Genomic DNA, 14,386 nt, shown 5'->3' on the forward strand with positions numbered 1-14,386 from the left:
AAGTTGGCTGGGAATGATAGGAGTGGTAGTCCAACAACATCTGGATACCTAAGACCAAGGTTGAAGAACACTGGTTATCACCCATGTTTACATGAGTTGGCTTTAGGTAGCCCAGCTCAATGTCTGCTGCTGACATGCTTCTATTTTATTTTGATACCTCTGCCTGGCTTGGAAAATATATATAGATAAGCTAGGACACATTCACAGACCTCTGTATCTTTTGGGGATCCATGTCAGCTGGCTGAAGGCAATCATGCTTCCTTCCAAAATAATTAGTAAAGAAATATACTGATCGCAATGTGCATGTTTCTCTTATCTACATGCTGCTTTATATTTTCATTGTTATATTAAAATCCCTTTTTGTAGCCCCAGTTCCTTTTTGTAATGTAAACAAAACCGGGGGTGAGGGTGGTAGTGAGGGAAACGAGGTCAGTGGCCAAATGAAAGCGCTCAGAACTACTCAATTGAGTCCTGAATGAGGATAATGCAACCAGCTCTCCTTTAGCTGAAGCAAGAATTTAATTTATAATATGCTAATCAAGTTGAATGTAATCACCCTTGCAATCTTAAATAAGATTACAAGCATGTGCACGTGTGAGAAACTTGGATGGATTCTTGCCTGGTGGCTTGAGAAAGAAAACAGAATACACTCTTCAAACACAACTGCCTGTAATTAGATAGTCAGCTGGTCTTGTGCCAAATCTGCAGATGTGCCAACCATCTTTAGGTGCCGCCACCCTGCACAATATTCTTTGCTGGCAGAAAGATGCTGGCTACTGGCTTGATATTGTCACGCACTTTAATTCCAGGTTTTCAGACCCTGGACCATGAGGATCAGATTGCTTTGCTGAAAGGTTCAGCTGTAGAAGCCATGTTCCTTCGGTCAGCTGAGATCTTCAACAGGAAACTTCCTGTAGGACATGCCGACCTCCTGGAAGAAAGAATTCGTAACAGTGGTAGGTGCCTCTGATGGATAGCAAAAGGACTACACCAGTCCTTGAAATGCCAGGCAAAAAAAAAAAAAAAGCACCCATTTTGCGAATGTTACACATCTCAGTGTTGAGTAGCAAGCTTACTTAGTCAGCTTGGAGTCCAAAGGTTATCAAGTAAATGTTTAATCCTAAAAATATAAGCCCCAAGAATAAAACCGTTTCTTTGTAACCAACTATATTTGTTCAAGGATATGCATAAACAAATTAGGGCAATGAAATGTACTTCTTGCACATTCATTCCAATAAAACCATCTCACCCATTTCAGTTATTACTATGTAAAAAGATAGTACAAGGTCTACCATTGCTAATGTGTACCTTTGGGAGGGGAAGCCTAGATTAGTAAGGTAAAAGGGTTCATTTGGAATAAATTGCACTGAATTACAGTGGATGTGTAAATACATTCATTATATATTTGGCTCTAAAAGAATGGTTAGATTTTGAGTTTAATGCTGCGTGCAGATTATTATTATTTTACAGTGTGCTTCTGTACCCAAAATACATTTTAATTCTGACAGTTCTGCAGCAACTCAACTCACAGAATTACTGATTTTCTCAAGGCCACCCAGTAAATGTCACAGCAGGGTTGGGATTTGAACTCATGTCCAACCTCAACACACCAACCCTTGCACTGTAATGACATCATTACTAGGTACACACACGCAAAAGACTTCATCTTTTCATATATAAATGAGAGGGTAATGAGGTGTTAAGGTGTGTCGGTCAGATAGTCACACTGCCATATATGCTGCCTGTTTTGCTGCCATGATTTCAAGGATAAAATTGCTCTTCCTTGGCTGCTGTCTCGCATCCCACCAAACCCCACTAGGACCAGGCATAACTATGTCTTCTAATGCTGCAATCCTATGCACACCCACCTAGAAGTCAGTCCCCGTGGACACAATGAGGTCTACTTCTGAGTAAATATGCAGAGAATTGCACTGTATACTTTGTTATATCTCTAGAGGGTTTTTCAGCTGCTGCCCTTTCTAACATGTTACAGCCAATACACTGAAAAAGAATTATTTTGATGTATTTTGACTGCTGTATTTTCTCAGCCTGAATTGACATGCTGCCTGTCATTGGGCTGACCTATATAGCTTATCTGTAGAAATAGAGATATTTCTCTCCAAAACGTTTCTAAGCACAGCTTTAAGGACATCTGATAACTTCTTCTTTGTGGTCTATCTCTTGCTTCTGGAGATGTCTCCTAAATCCTCTAACTGGATCAGGGGTATAACTGATTGGATCATGCTTCTTGAGGAGTGGGAGATGCTTGCAGGTAAAAAGTAACAGTGTACAAGCTACATACAATGAGTTCAATCTGTACGCAGTAGCTTACATTTCTAGATTGTTTGCTTTTTCATGTTCTTCAGAATATAATGTGTGACAGCTGTTTTCTGGCTAAATGGCTCTGGTCCTTATCAGGCCATCTTTGAACAAGAGGAAGCATGCAGACTCTGCAGGGCAACTGTGATTATGTAGGCATCTTATGTTTGAACCAGCTCTCATTTGGTGGCCTGTTTTTAAAGAGTGAGCGACCTGTTCCACCCCCACCCCAAGCTGGTTTTTATATTTTAAAAAATAAGCAATTGGGGCCTAATTTTGCCTGTTTTCCTCTTCCCTCCCCCTCCCTATTCCTTTTGTGATGTGCCTTTTTGTGATAATAGATGTTCAACAGGTGGCAGGCACTGTCTACCTGGGAAACTTGGTCTCTAGGATTAAAAATACCCAAACAAAACAAAACAGTTGCAATTCATGACAGATATATATCCAAGAATGACTAGAGGTTCAATATGCCTTACCTTTAACAGACTGTTCCCCATCTATTAGCAAGCGCTAATGCTAATCATAAATACTATAACTGTAGAATTTACTTTCAATTTAAAATGAATTGTTTCCAAACTTTGAAGGAAAAATGTACAGGGATACTTCACTGGTTTGTGTTAAGATGGTTTTTATGTGAATATGAGTGTCAAGCTGTCGGCTCGGTCTTATTGTCAGGCTTTGAGAAATGCAGCTACAAAAGCTCTTCTCCCTCCCGTCGTGACTGTTTTGCATGACAATTTTGTGTGTGATAGATAAACTGGAATGGTTGCAGAGTAATGATAACCTTTCTGCATATTTATGCCTACGCTGCTTCTGTTTGTGTTGTTATTAATGCAAGGCTACTGGCTTAATAGCTTGTGAGATATAATTCTATCTTGTCTACAGCCCTGAGTTCCTTTGCATAAACTGTTAGGAAAATATATTTCTATCTAACATCAAGGCTCTCACCTATGCTAGCAACTCTTGTTACCTAATTATAGCATGTGTTTATTTTCACCAATAAAAGCTTGTATCTATTTTCACTAGAATTAGAAAAACAGACTAGATCATCTTTTTGTGTGTGTGAGAGGGAGATATTTAATATATTAGTGGTTTAATTCCAATTTTAATTTTTTAATAACTCTATGTTATCACTTTGCATATATTCTAGAAGAAAAAAACCCAAATAATTTTTAAAAAATCAAAGCTTTTTCAAAGCATATATTCTGGAAACAATCTAACACGCATGCAGGGGATTGCATTTTTTATATATATGACATATTTCATTGTGCCTTACCATTACAAATTACATGAGTTCAGTAAAGAAAAACGATAGTAAAATGCATATCAAAATAGCAGCAAGAGTCATAAAAACCCAGAAATAGCAATTTAAAAATGCATTCCAGATGAGGCAGTATATAGGATTGGATCCAGACTAGGACATACTTAAAAGTAAACCTGTGGATTTGAGTGGGTCCACTAAGGATGACTAGGTCTGGATCAAACCCAAAATGTTTTGATTGCAAAAAGGCTGGGTAAATATGAAAATCTTAGTTTGGCATTGAAAACCAGTCAAATGGGGCACCCGTGTAGACAGCCCTGATGGAGGTTTTTTGGTGGGGCACATGGTTCTCTTACACAAAAGACTTCTCTCTTATCACCACCTACTGAAACTCTGGTGCGGGGCGGGGGGCGTACTCAGAGAGACTGAGTAAATACTGTAGATGATGCTGACAAACCAGCAACAGTTTCATATGGGAGCAAACAGCCAGTTAAATACCCATGTCTCAAGCAGTGTGGGCTTTAACATTCAAAACCCAGCACCAAAAATATTATGATGTCAGCCCTAGTTGAGCCGCTCTTGAAAGGATCTGCCGAAGTTGAGACGCTGCCACACAAAAAGGCCTTCTCTTTTGTACAAACAGAACCCATGTCATCAAGCGTCTCAGTTGGAGAAGCGTTTCATGCACTGGCAGGAGAATATGGGAGGGGGTACCTGCCTTCAGTAGTTTGGAACCCAAGTCACATAGGTCTTCAAAGCAGGCACTGGCATCTTGAATTGGCCTGGAAGCAGATACAGTGGAACCTCAGTCGTCAAACACCTCCATTGTCGTATGTTTCAGCTCCTGAAAACCTTGAAGTAACTGCTCCGGTTTTTAAACGCAGCTTCCGTTTTGAGTTTCCCTATTGTGTTGAGGTTTAAGCTTTCAGTTTTCGGTTTTTGAACGTTTCAGAAGTCGAACGGTCTTCTAGAACAGATTACGTTCGAAAACCAAGGTTCCACTGTATAAGGCTACTCTTTGTAGATTGTAAAGAAATTTCAAAACAAATGTTTCCTGATGAAGAGCTGTCGCCTTGAGAAGTGTTGGAACCTGTCGCTTAGGAATCATTTTGTTTTATGCTGAATGTGACTCTGGGTCAAACATGTGCTTCTGGGCTGATCAGGACCAAGGGGAAAGTTTGGCTCATTGCCTGAGCAGTCAGTGAAAGCTTGGCAGAGCTTTGTGCAAGATTTATAAGGATTTTTAAAAACATATTTCTCACGATAACATTTAAATAAAACTGAAGTAAATTTTCTAATGAAGGGCTTTGAATTGGGAAACGACTTTGGTTAGATGAATACTGTGAAATAAACTATAATATAATGAGTAATTAACATGTTTATTTCCTAGTAAAACAAGAGCTCATTTATTCCTTGATTTAATATCCACCGGCAGCTTCAAACCTATCCAGATGAAAGATCTCTTCATCCATATTAACAATAGTCTTAGTCATAATTAATTAGCGTGAAACATTCTTCCTCACAGCTGTTTCTCTTCTTTTCTTTTAATTTAAACATCCAGCTGTAATAAGCACCCCGTCTTCAAGTACATAAATCTAAAACTTATTACTCCAAGAAGGGAAATTAAAATAGCATGTATAATAAAGAGCATAAGCCTGAAAGCGGAGATAAAATTTGACTTGTACCATAGAAGAAATAAAAATTTAATCTACCATTCATTTAAGACCTGACGCTACAGTAACACTGAGACAGTATTTTCATTGGGCATAATCATGGAAATAATATATATTACTTGGAGTAGTACAGATTTCCCTGACTACGTTGCATGCACTATTTTATGCATGGGGGAGAACCTTTTTTTGTTTTCTTTTGAGGGCTGCGGAGTGAAATGGGCAGGTCCACAGCTGGCAATGGGCTTGCAGTGGCCAAAGCAAAGTGTGTAGAGATACACCCTCTCTCTGCTTTTCTTTCCCTCCCTGCCACCTCATTCTCTCTTTCCCTCCCTGCCTGCACCAGGGGAACAACAGATTGCTCTTACCAGAGACCTGAACTAGCCCATTGCTGAGGGCTTTTCCCTGCTTCTCCTTCCATCTGGCTTCTGCCCCCTGTTTTCTCTTTCCCTTCCAGGTTTCCCCATCCAAGTGAAAGCAGGCTGAGGGTTATAGGTGGCCCTAGGGCACAGACTGTCTACTACCCCTGCTGTATAGGAAGGGAACAGATCCTACAGGACGAGGGCTTGTTTGGCTAAGGAGCATAAGACCAAGTCCATTCAAAATACAGCAAAAGATACAAAATGAGTAGCAAGAGCCTACTGCTGATAGGCTCTTCACAATGTCTGGGAGAGGAAATAAAATTATATACATTTAGCGATACATGTATTTGATTATTTATCTGATTATTGAATGGATCTGTGAGAAACAATGTCTCTTTAGATAATATGCATCTAAAGGCAGCCAGACGAAATAATGAGCAGAAAACAGGACATGGTCCTTCATAATCAGAAAGATATGAAGAGTTGTGAAACAGAACAAACAGGCACTGATTTTACAGTGGCAGCATATAGTGAATTAAGGCAAGAGTATTCAGATTTAAGCCAGCTGCCAGCCCAGATTAAAAATATTTCTGCCAGTGCTTACAATAGCACAATAACATACCGGGTGGCTGTTTTTTAAGCTGCTGTAGCACAACGGGCAGTGCACCACACTCCAGCCACTTGTTTCTGTTGAAGCAAGTTTTTTAGAGGGTGTACACATCACCTGCAACAGCCTGGGTATAGTGTTTCACCTTCCCACCTCATAGCACCACAATAGTCCTAACATGGGGAGATACAGTTTCTTCACCAGCTCCAGCTCTGGTGCAGGAATTTTCCAAGTAATGTATCAAAGCCGTGTGGACAGTGGTGCTGCATGTTGGCGAGGCATAGAAGAGACAGGTATCGAGAGGCAGATACCATGTGGACTAGTACTCAGACTCAGCTTATAGTCCCACCTTGGTCAAGGTTTTCAACCCTTCCACTCTTCTCTTTTCCCCTTCATGGACAGAAGGGGTGCACATAACACAACCATCATGTGAACTGGCCACCAGGAGGACAAACTGCCATCTTGTGCATGCTGCATGAGCTAAGCGAGAAAATTCACAAAGCTCATGGTGCAGACTAGTGATTTGAGCATATCCATATGCCTAATTAACCTCAGGGATGTTGGTTCGAGCCCCACATTGGGCAAAAGATTCCCACATTGTGGGGGATTGAATTAGATGACCCTTACGGTCCCTTCCAACTCTACCATTTGAATTCTATATACCGGTAATTCATTCACGAAGTGGGAGAAAGTCCCAACGGGTCTTCAATCCTAGTATATTGTTTTAAGTGGTTTGTGTGCGATGCTTTTGGAAACAAACTGAAGCAGAAATATTTGTGTTTACGTGGTATATTTCTCTGCTACAATAAAGAAGAAAAAGCCATCCTTTTTTAAAAAAAATAAATAGCCGTTTTCTATACAGTAGGCCCAGAGCTTCCCTTTGATTTACTTATGCAATGGCAGCTTTGTATGAGTTAAAGAAATTGGAGTTCTTGTTGGAAATACACTAAAAAGGATGAACCAAGAACTCAGGCCACAAGTTTCAATGTAAGGAATGATTCCTACTCAAGAGTTGAACAGAAAAACGTATATATTCTGCTAAGAATACCAGTTTGAAGCTGATAATAGATTTAAACACAACGTGTAAGTTAATAGTTTTAAGGTAAAACGTTTAAGTACAGGAATAATGTAGTTTCAAATATGCAGTGATATAGTATAGAGGTACATGAAATGCCAGTATACAACAGTTATTTTGTACAAGTCTCAATGGCAGTCAAAAGGAGTCCATATTATATAGAATCAAAATAAGGACTAAATAATCAAATAGGGCCGAAAAGGAGTATCCGGAGTGTGAATCAGATGTACGACTCAGTAGTAGTGACCAGGACAGGGCCCTGTTTCGGAGTAAACGCCTTCTTCAGCTGGTGATATCAAATAATATGTCAAAATAAATCAGGTTCTTCAATACCATAGATCATAAATATAATAAAGTATATACATTCTAAAGTGTATTAACACATCTCATGATATTTGGTTCCATACCTCGGATTTTTGAGGACTATAAATCTGTTAGAAGTCTGTATCATTTAACTCTTTTATGTTTCTTTGTCGACACGCGTCTAGAGATAAGAATTTACAAGAGTTATTATTTCCAGTCAAATTGTTTAAGAAAAACGGACTTCAAAAGGGTGTTTTCTCACCTTAGGTAATGGAATGCTCCCAAGTTTTCTTGCGTTTCTCTGAAACTACATTATTCCTGTACTTAAACGTTTTACCTTAAAACTATTAACTTACACGTTGTGTTTAAATCTATTATCAGCTTCAAACTGGTATTCTTAGCAGAATATATACGTTTTTCTGTTCAACTCTTGAGTAGGAATCATTCCTTACATTGAAACTTGTGGCCTGAGTTCTTGGTTCATCCTTTTTAGCTTTGTATGAGTGGCAGGGAAATTTGGAGAGCCAGCAGGGTCAGGGTATAAGTCAGAAAGTGTTATCCAAGATCTCCAAGATCCAAGGCCCCACAAGATCTCGGATGACCTTCCCAGAGGCCAATAAGCAAGGTGGAAGGCTTAAAAAGTTCTTTCTGTGCTGGGTTTTCCTGCTGTGAATGGGAGTTTTTAAGCCCTCCACCGTGCTTACCAGGCTCTGCAAATGTAGGAGCTGGTGTGCAAAGGCAAAATCATCACACGGGATGGTTCCATGCATGTGTGTGTCTTCCTGACTTTGTGTGATTTTGCCCTTGCACACCAACCCCTGCATTACGGTAAGTTGTGGGCCTACTGTACTTAGACTCTGCTTGTACATGAGGCCTCCCTTGTTCTCTCAGTCAGGGAAGTGATCCACACTCACTTATCTTTAAAACTGCTGTGCCATCAGGTGTTCCCAGACCTTTTACGAGGCCCTAATAAAGTCCCTCTTTCAGTAAGAGTACAGCTCTCAATCATCAGACACTCAAATAAACTTGTTACAATAATAAACTGATGTTTTCTGGGCATGATATTATAATGACAGGAACAGGAGAAACATATTAACAGATAGTGGCTTGAGCTTTCAATTTTGCAACCTGAGTCCACTGAGATGAGGAAAATGAACTCTCAAACAACCAAATTATCCAAACGTATTTCCCCTCCATTTATGAGACTCACAGAACAGACAGTGGAGTAGCTGGTTACAAAGGATAATAGCCCCCTCTCGTGGCTTAAAAAGGCTATGCAGACGAGTACTGTACAATGAAAGCAGAACAGGTCTGTTAATAAGGATGAATAGAACTCACTCTCTCTCTCTCTCTGTATGTGTATGTGTGTTTGTGTGTGTACACCTGATACATATGAATTTTCCCACTGCCTGTTCTTCTTAAGGTTTCAGGCTGTTGCTCAATTTGGGTGTTGAATCATGCTGAGTTTCTATTACATACAGTGGCGTAGCGTGGGGGGTGCAGGGGGGGCCAGCCGCACCGGGCACAACATCTGGGGTTAGGGCAAATCCACGGGTTAGGGGGCGCAAATTACTTGCCTTGCCCCGGGTGCTGACAACCCACGCTACGCCACTGATTACATACGTTGGATTGCAACATAATTCTAATGTTGTTTGTGCTTTACTCTGTTTCTCTCTTTATTCTCCTTTCCACTTGATAAGGATAATGATTAATAGTTACTGCCAAGGCGTACACAGGCCCTATGAGGCCCCTTATTGTCATGGGCCTCATTGACGCTTAAACTGAAATACGATCTCTTCCTTTATAAGCCTTTCAGTTTTAGGACTATATCTGCACATTACTCATGATTAGAAAATGCATCTATTTTGGACTTGAAATGAATTGGAAAATCACCACATACTTGAAACTTGATGTGCTTCGGAAACAAAATTCCCCCCATCTTGGCCCCAATACAGATAAAGTCAGTTTCAGTCACATTGAAATCCGTAGCAGCTACCATGAACCTAAGTCAGTTGATTTTGATGCAAGGTGGAGCACAGCTGCAAAAACTGAAGAAGTGTGAACTTCAAAATAATGCTGCATTTTGCAAACCAAACCAAATTTCTCCCTACTTTAAAGTATTCCTTTCCCAAGCTCTTAAATAGATGCTCATTGCATTTGTATGTTCCTGCCTGATTCTTTCCATTCTTAAAATTTACCAAAATTTACTGGGGAGCTGCATGTAAGTGTTGGAACCTGAACTCATGATCTGATGTTTTGCAGCCAGAGGCCCTAAGATGCTTAACTCTGCAGGCGAGAGAATCAGCTCACAACTGATACCCTTGCCAGAAGGTCTAACTCCAGCACCAGTAAATCACAACAGAGTGAGGGACTTATGGCTCTCCAGGTGTTGTTGGGATACAGTTTACATTGTCTCTGACCATTGTGAATGCAAATTTCTCTCAGCTAAGGAATCAAAGATAGCCTTGGGAGACTTCTCTGCAGTGGCAAATTTCTAGCCCATGGGCCTAATTAGGCTTCTCAGGTCTATCTTGGCCCACAGAGCTACTTTGGCAAAGCCACACCCCTACTGCCTTACACCTGATATAATATACATGTGGACAGATGTCGAAAGCAGGTTTGCCTGTACAGTTTCAAGCATTCACTGATCAGAAGATCATTTGCCATTGTAGGCAAATGAAAATGGATTGCTTGACATCATTGTGATAGGTGACTGACAGGTTGGCAACCCTGCCCATCTATCACACCAGACCTTTGAGGGCCAGGGAGATAATGATGTGCCCCCACTGGTGAGATTTAGGTGCTCATCCCTGCTTCAATGTGCCTTAGCTGCATTTCTTGATTAGCCAGATGTGAATAACTGTGTGAAAGATGAAATGAAGTACCTCAAATACCAAAAGGGCTAAATATATCATAATAAATGATACGTGATACTCTGTCTAGTTTCATGCTACTCAACTACATAGTGGTGTAACTATATCTTTTATTGATGTTTAAGTACTTCTCAATATTTTGTATTATAGGCATCTCAGATGAATATATAATACCCATGTTCAATTTCTATAAAAGTGTTGGGGAACTGAAGATGAGACAAGAAGAATATGCTCTACTCACAGCAATAGTTATCTTATCTCCAGGTACTTTCAGTTTCTCTGTTATTAGATCAACGTGAGAAGAATAAAAATTCAGGTGAATGACAGAAGGATGTGATTTTGATGTCTCATATTAAAAAGTAATTGAAAAACCATTTTGCTAATGCAGTTTAATAATAAAAAGGTATAATTACAATGAACGGGAACATCATTTGCTACTCATGAGCAGGAGTAAGAATATTGAGCTACAAGGATTTCACTTTAGTTTTTATTTTTATAACTTACAATTTTAGATGGGTTCATAATGCCAGGTCTAGAATTATACAAAGGTCAAAGGATTGCCTGAGCCCTTTTAGTCCAGCTTGATCACTGAGTTCATCCCGAGAAGCAATGTACGTTGTCCCTCATGTTTCAGAAGCTTAACTGACTACAACAGTTGTTTGTTTTTAAACAGCAGTCACTGGGGGCTGTTGATCAGTGGTCCTGTAAATACATAATCAGAATTAATGTCAATGAAACTTGTGACAAGTTTTTACTGGTGCACAACCTGGTACCACAATTGTTTATATGTGAACAACATAGCCTGTAAAGAGAAAACCCATGGATTTCAATTGCAGTTATGAACACTGTAATCCTATGAATTGACAAATCTGAACTATCCCTCATAATTGTTTCCCCCCTCCTTTCCCCCCCGTAAATTTGAAACCAGACCGGCAATACATACAGGACAGAGAGTCTGTGGAAAAGCTTCAAGAGCCACTGCTAGAAGTTCTGCAAAAATTCTGCAAGCTTTATCACACAGATAGTCCTCAGCACTTTGCATGTCTCCTGGGTCGTCTTACAGAACTGCGGACTTTTAATCACCACCATGCAGATATGCTGATGTCTTGGCGAGTGAATGATCACAAGTTTACACCTCTTCTTTGTGAAATATGGGATGTACAGTGATAAAGAAAAATGGGTTTGAATGTAATCCTAAACACATTTACTTGGAACCAATGGAACTTCATAAACATGTGTTCAGGACAGAGTTCCTTGTTTTGCATTTTTTAAAGCACCAAAAAAAGCACATGTAATAAGTGTTTCTTATGGGAGTTAGAGGTTATTTTCCAAGCATTATGTAAAAGACTTTCACATGGGAAGATGGATTCAGTGCCCCGGCCTCTAAACCTCTTGGAACAAAACTGAACTCCTTCCTGCCCGAAGCAGACATCCTGTTATACCTTTCGAAATTAAACTGATTGTATCTCACTTTCTTCATTTCAAATGCCTGAGAAGATTATCAAGCTTGTTCATCACATTATACTTATTCTAAATGTTTCATTAATATACAATGTTGTAGCTGTTGTAAGAATTCAGTAAAAATGACTCTGCCCAAACATGTCTTGGTTTAAATGTCAAAATACTAAGTTATGGTTTTAAGTGCTATTTTTTTCTCCTTTCCAGAGGATGACTCTAACAAAAGTGGTGATCTATTATATATTTTGGAAAGTGGTTTGTCTGTCTGTCTGTCCATTCTCTATGCATTTGGACCCCTCTTTGTCACTCAATTTGGTATGACATATCCTGAGATAGAGGATTTTGAAAGTGTGTTTTGCTCTACATTTGAAACTGTCAGGTGCCATGTTGAATCAAGATAGCTGACCAAACCATTCCAAATTTTGCTGATTTGGACATGTATGAAGGTAGCACTGCACAATTTGGTGTGTTGGTTGCTAAGATATAGGGAGAGGTTTTGATCTATATTTGGATAACTTTGGATGTGGTTTTTGAATCAAGAAGGTAGACTGAATCATTCAAAACTGCACTGATGATATTAACCAAATTTGACAGGAAACTAATAGGACTTTGCACCCGATATCCAAGTTGGGCCAATTCAAGCAGATCTGGGCTTTGATTGAGGTGGAGTCAGCCCTGGGTCAGCCTGGTTTGGGCTGCCTGCAGCAGTCTGGAGTTGTTAGGGGTCAGGGCAGTAGGAGGGAAGAGAGGCATGGCACCTCTGCAAAGAGCAGTGAGGGGCTATTTCCAGCTGGTGACTGGATGGTGCAATCTGGCTCTGCTTTGCCAGCATGTTACCCACAGGGAACACACTGGGGAGGCAGATCTTCGCAAGACTGAAAAACGGGTGACCAAGACTGCTGTTGATGTTTGTGCAACATCGTGGACTTGAAAGATGGAGTCCTAATCCAGCTGCCCATTACAGAAAGTCTACCCTAGCACAATGGCCAGCCAGGACATCTGTGACATTGGTTCAGGGTGAAATACACCCTACAAAGCAGATGAGGAATCATTTGGCTGGGCTAAATCTTAGCCCTAACACTAGATGTAACCAGCTTGAAGTTTGGGACATATCCCAAATACCCAAGTTGTCTGAGCAGAAAGCAAGCATTGCATTCCCAAAACGCCACAGAGTGCCAATAGCCAATTCCCATAGTTGTCAACTTAAGTCCTGATCCTGAGCAGGGCTGGAAAGTGTTACAGACACTTTCTATCTTTAACAAGTCTTTACCACAAAGTATGGTTAACGTGGCACAGCTACCAGGTAAACCTCCTGTTGCCTGGATGATACACAGGGAGGCAGATCACATCCTCCTAGATCGGGAAGCTGTGGCACAACATACCTATGTACATTTATCACATGACATGCAGCATGTCGCATAGGTGTTAACAGCCTACAAACATCCTAACCATGTGTACTCAGAAGTAAGGTAAAGGTAAAGGGACCCCTGACCATTAGGTCCAGTCGTGACCGACTCTGGGGTTGCGGCGCTCATCTCGCTTTATTGGCCGAGGGAGCCGGCGTACAGCTTCCGGGTCATGTGGCCAGCATGACTAAGCCGCTTCTGGCGAACCAGAGCAGCGCACAGAAATGCTGTTTACCTTCCCGCCAGAGCAGTACCTATTTATCTACTTGCACTTTGACATGCTTTCGAACTGCTAGGTGGGCAGGAGCAGGGACTGAGCAACGGGAGCTCACCCCGTTGCGGGGATTCGAACCGCCAACCTTCTGATTGGCAAGCCCTAGGCTCTGTGGTTTAACCCACAGCGCCACCCGCGTCCCAGTACTTAGAAGTAACTTCTATTAAATTCAGTGGGGCTTACTTGTAGGTAAACGGGGTGAAGAGGGCAACATATTTCCTTGCATGACACGTTTATATTGGCCCATACAGGTCATCTATGTTGTTATTATCTGTATTTTTAATAGATTTTTGATATATACTGTTTTAATTCTATTAGTGTTTCCTTTCTATTGATATCTTTTCTATGTTTTTAGCATTTTCTATTCTATCTGTCAGCAGCCTCGAGTCCCAGCCTGGGGAAAAGGTGGGATACAAATTAATATCAATATCAATATCATCATCATTATCATCATCATTTAGCGTTCTTGCCACCCCAGTGGGTGGTATGGCCCTGGATGGTATGCAACTGGCATTCTAAAGCATCCAATGGACTATGCGGAGAACGCTTACACGTGTAGGCAGTCCGGGTGCTCGTTTCCTATCAGGGTAGCGAGTTCCAGCGCAAAATCCTGCGCACACGCTTCCTTGCGATGTGCTTCGCCTGCCTGGTTCCGCCTGCAGCCTAGGAGAGAAGGCATCACCAGGCAGCTCCTCTCTGGCTCCGGAGTCCAGAGCGGCCCGTACCCGGAGGCGAAAAGCTTCGCGACGAAGCGTCTTTCCTCGCCCCACTCTCCTCT

General features: G+C 40.9%; 1 protein-coding gene and 1 long non-coding RNA gene across 9 annotated transcripts in view; one reads left to right on the plus strand and one right to left on the minus strand.

Annotated features, from left to right (window-relative positions):
* The window catches only part of NR1H4 (nuclear receptor subfamily 1 group H member 4), a 33,404-nt gene extending 21,336 nt beyond the window's left edge, over positions 1-12,068 (plus strand). For all 8 annotated transcript variants that reach the window (XM_083574217.1, XM_083574220.1, XM_083574221.1 and 5 more), the window contains 3 exons: positions 810-956; positions 10,621-10,734; positions 11,399-12,068. In XM_083574217.1, coding sequence (XP_083430343.1) covers positions 810-956; positions 10,621-10,734; positions 11,399-11,637 — 500 coding nt within the window. In that variant the 3' untranslated portion in view covers positions 11,638-12,068. The remainder of the gene's footprint in view (positions 1-809; positions 957-10,620; positions 10,735-11,398) is intronic.
* LOC310743766 lies at positions 10,944-14,308 on the minus strand. Its single transcript, XR_014539218.1, has 2 exons — positions 14,160-14,308; positions 10,944-11,172 (listed from the first exon to the last, which is right to left on the minus strand). It is a non-coding gene; the product is annotated as an uncharacterized lncRNA (long non-coding RNA).
* Positions 14,309-14,386: the final 78 nt, after the last annotated feature.

This window comes from Podarcis filfolensis (assembly GCF_964270895.1).
Source record: "Podarcis filfolensis genome assembly, chromosome: 10".
In the NCBI taxonomy this organism is placed as follows: domain Eukaryota; kingdom Metazoa; phylum Chordata; class Lepidosauria; order Squamata; family Lacertidae; genus Podarcis; species Podarcis filfolensis.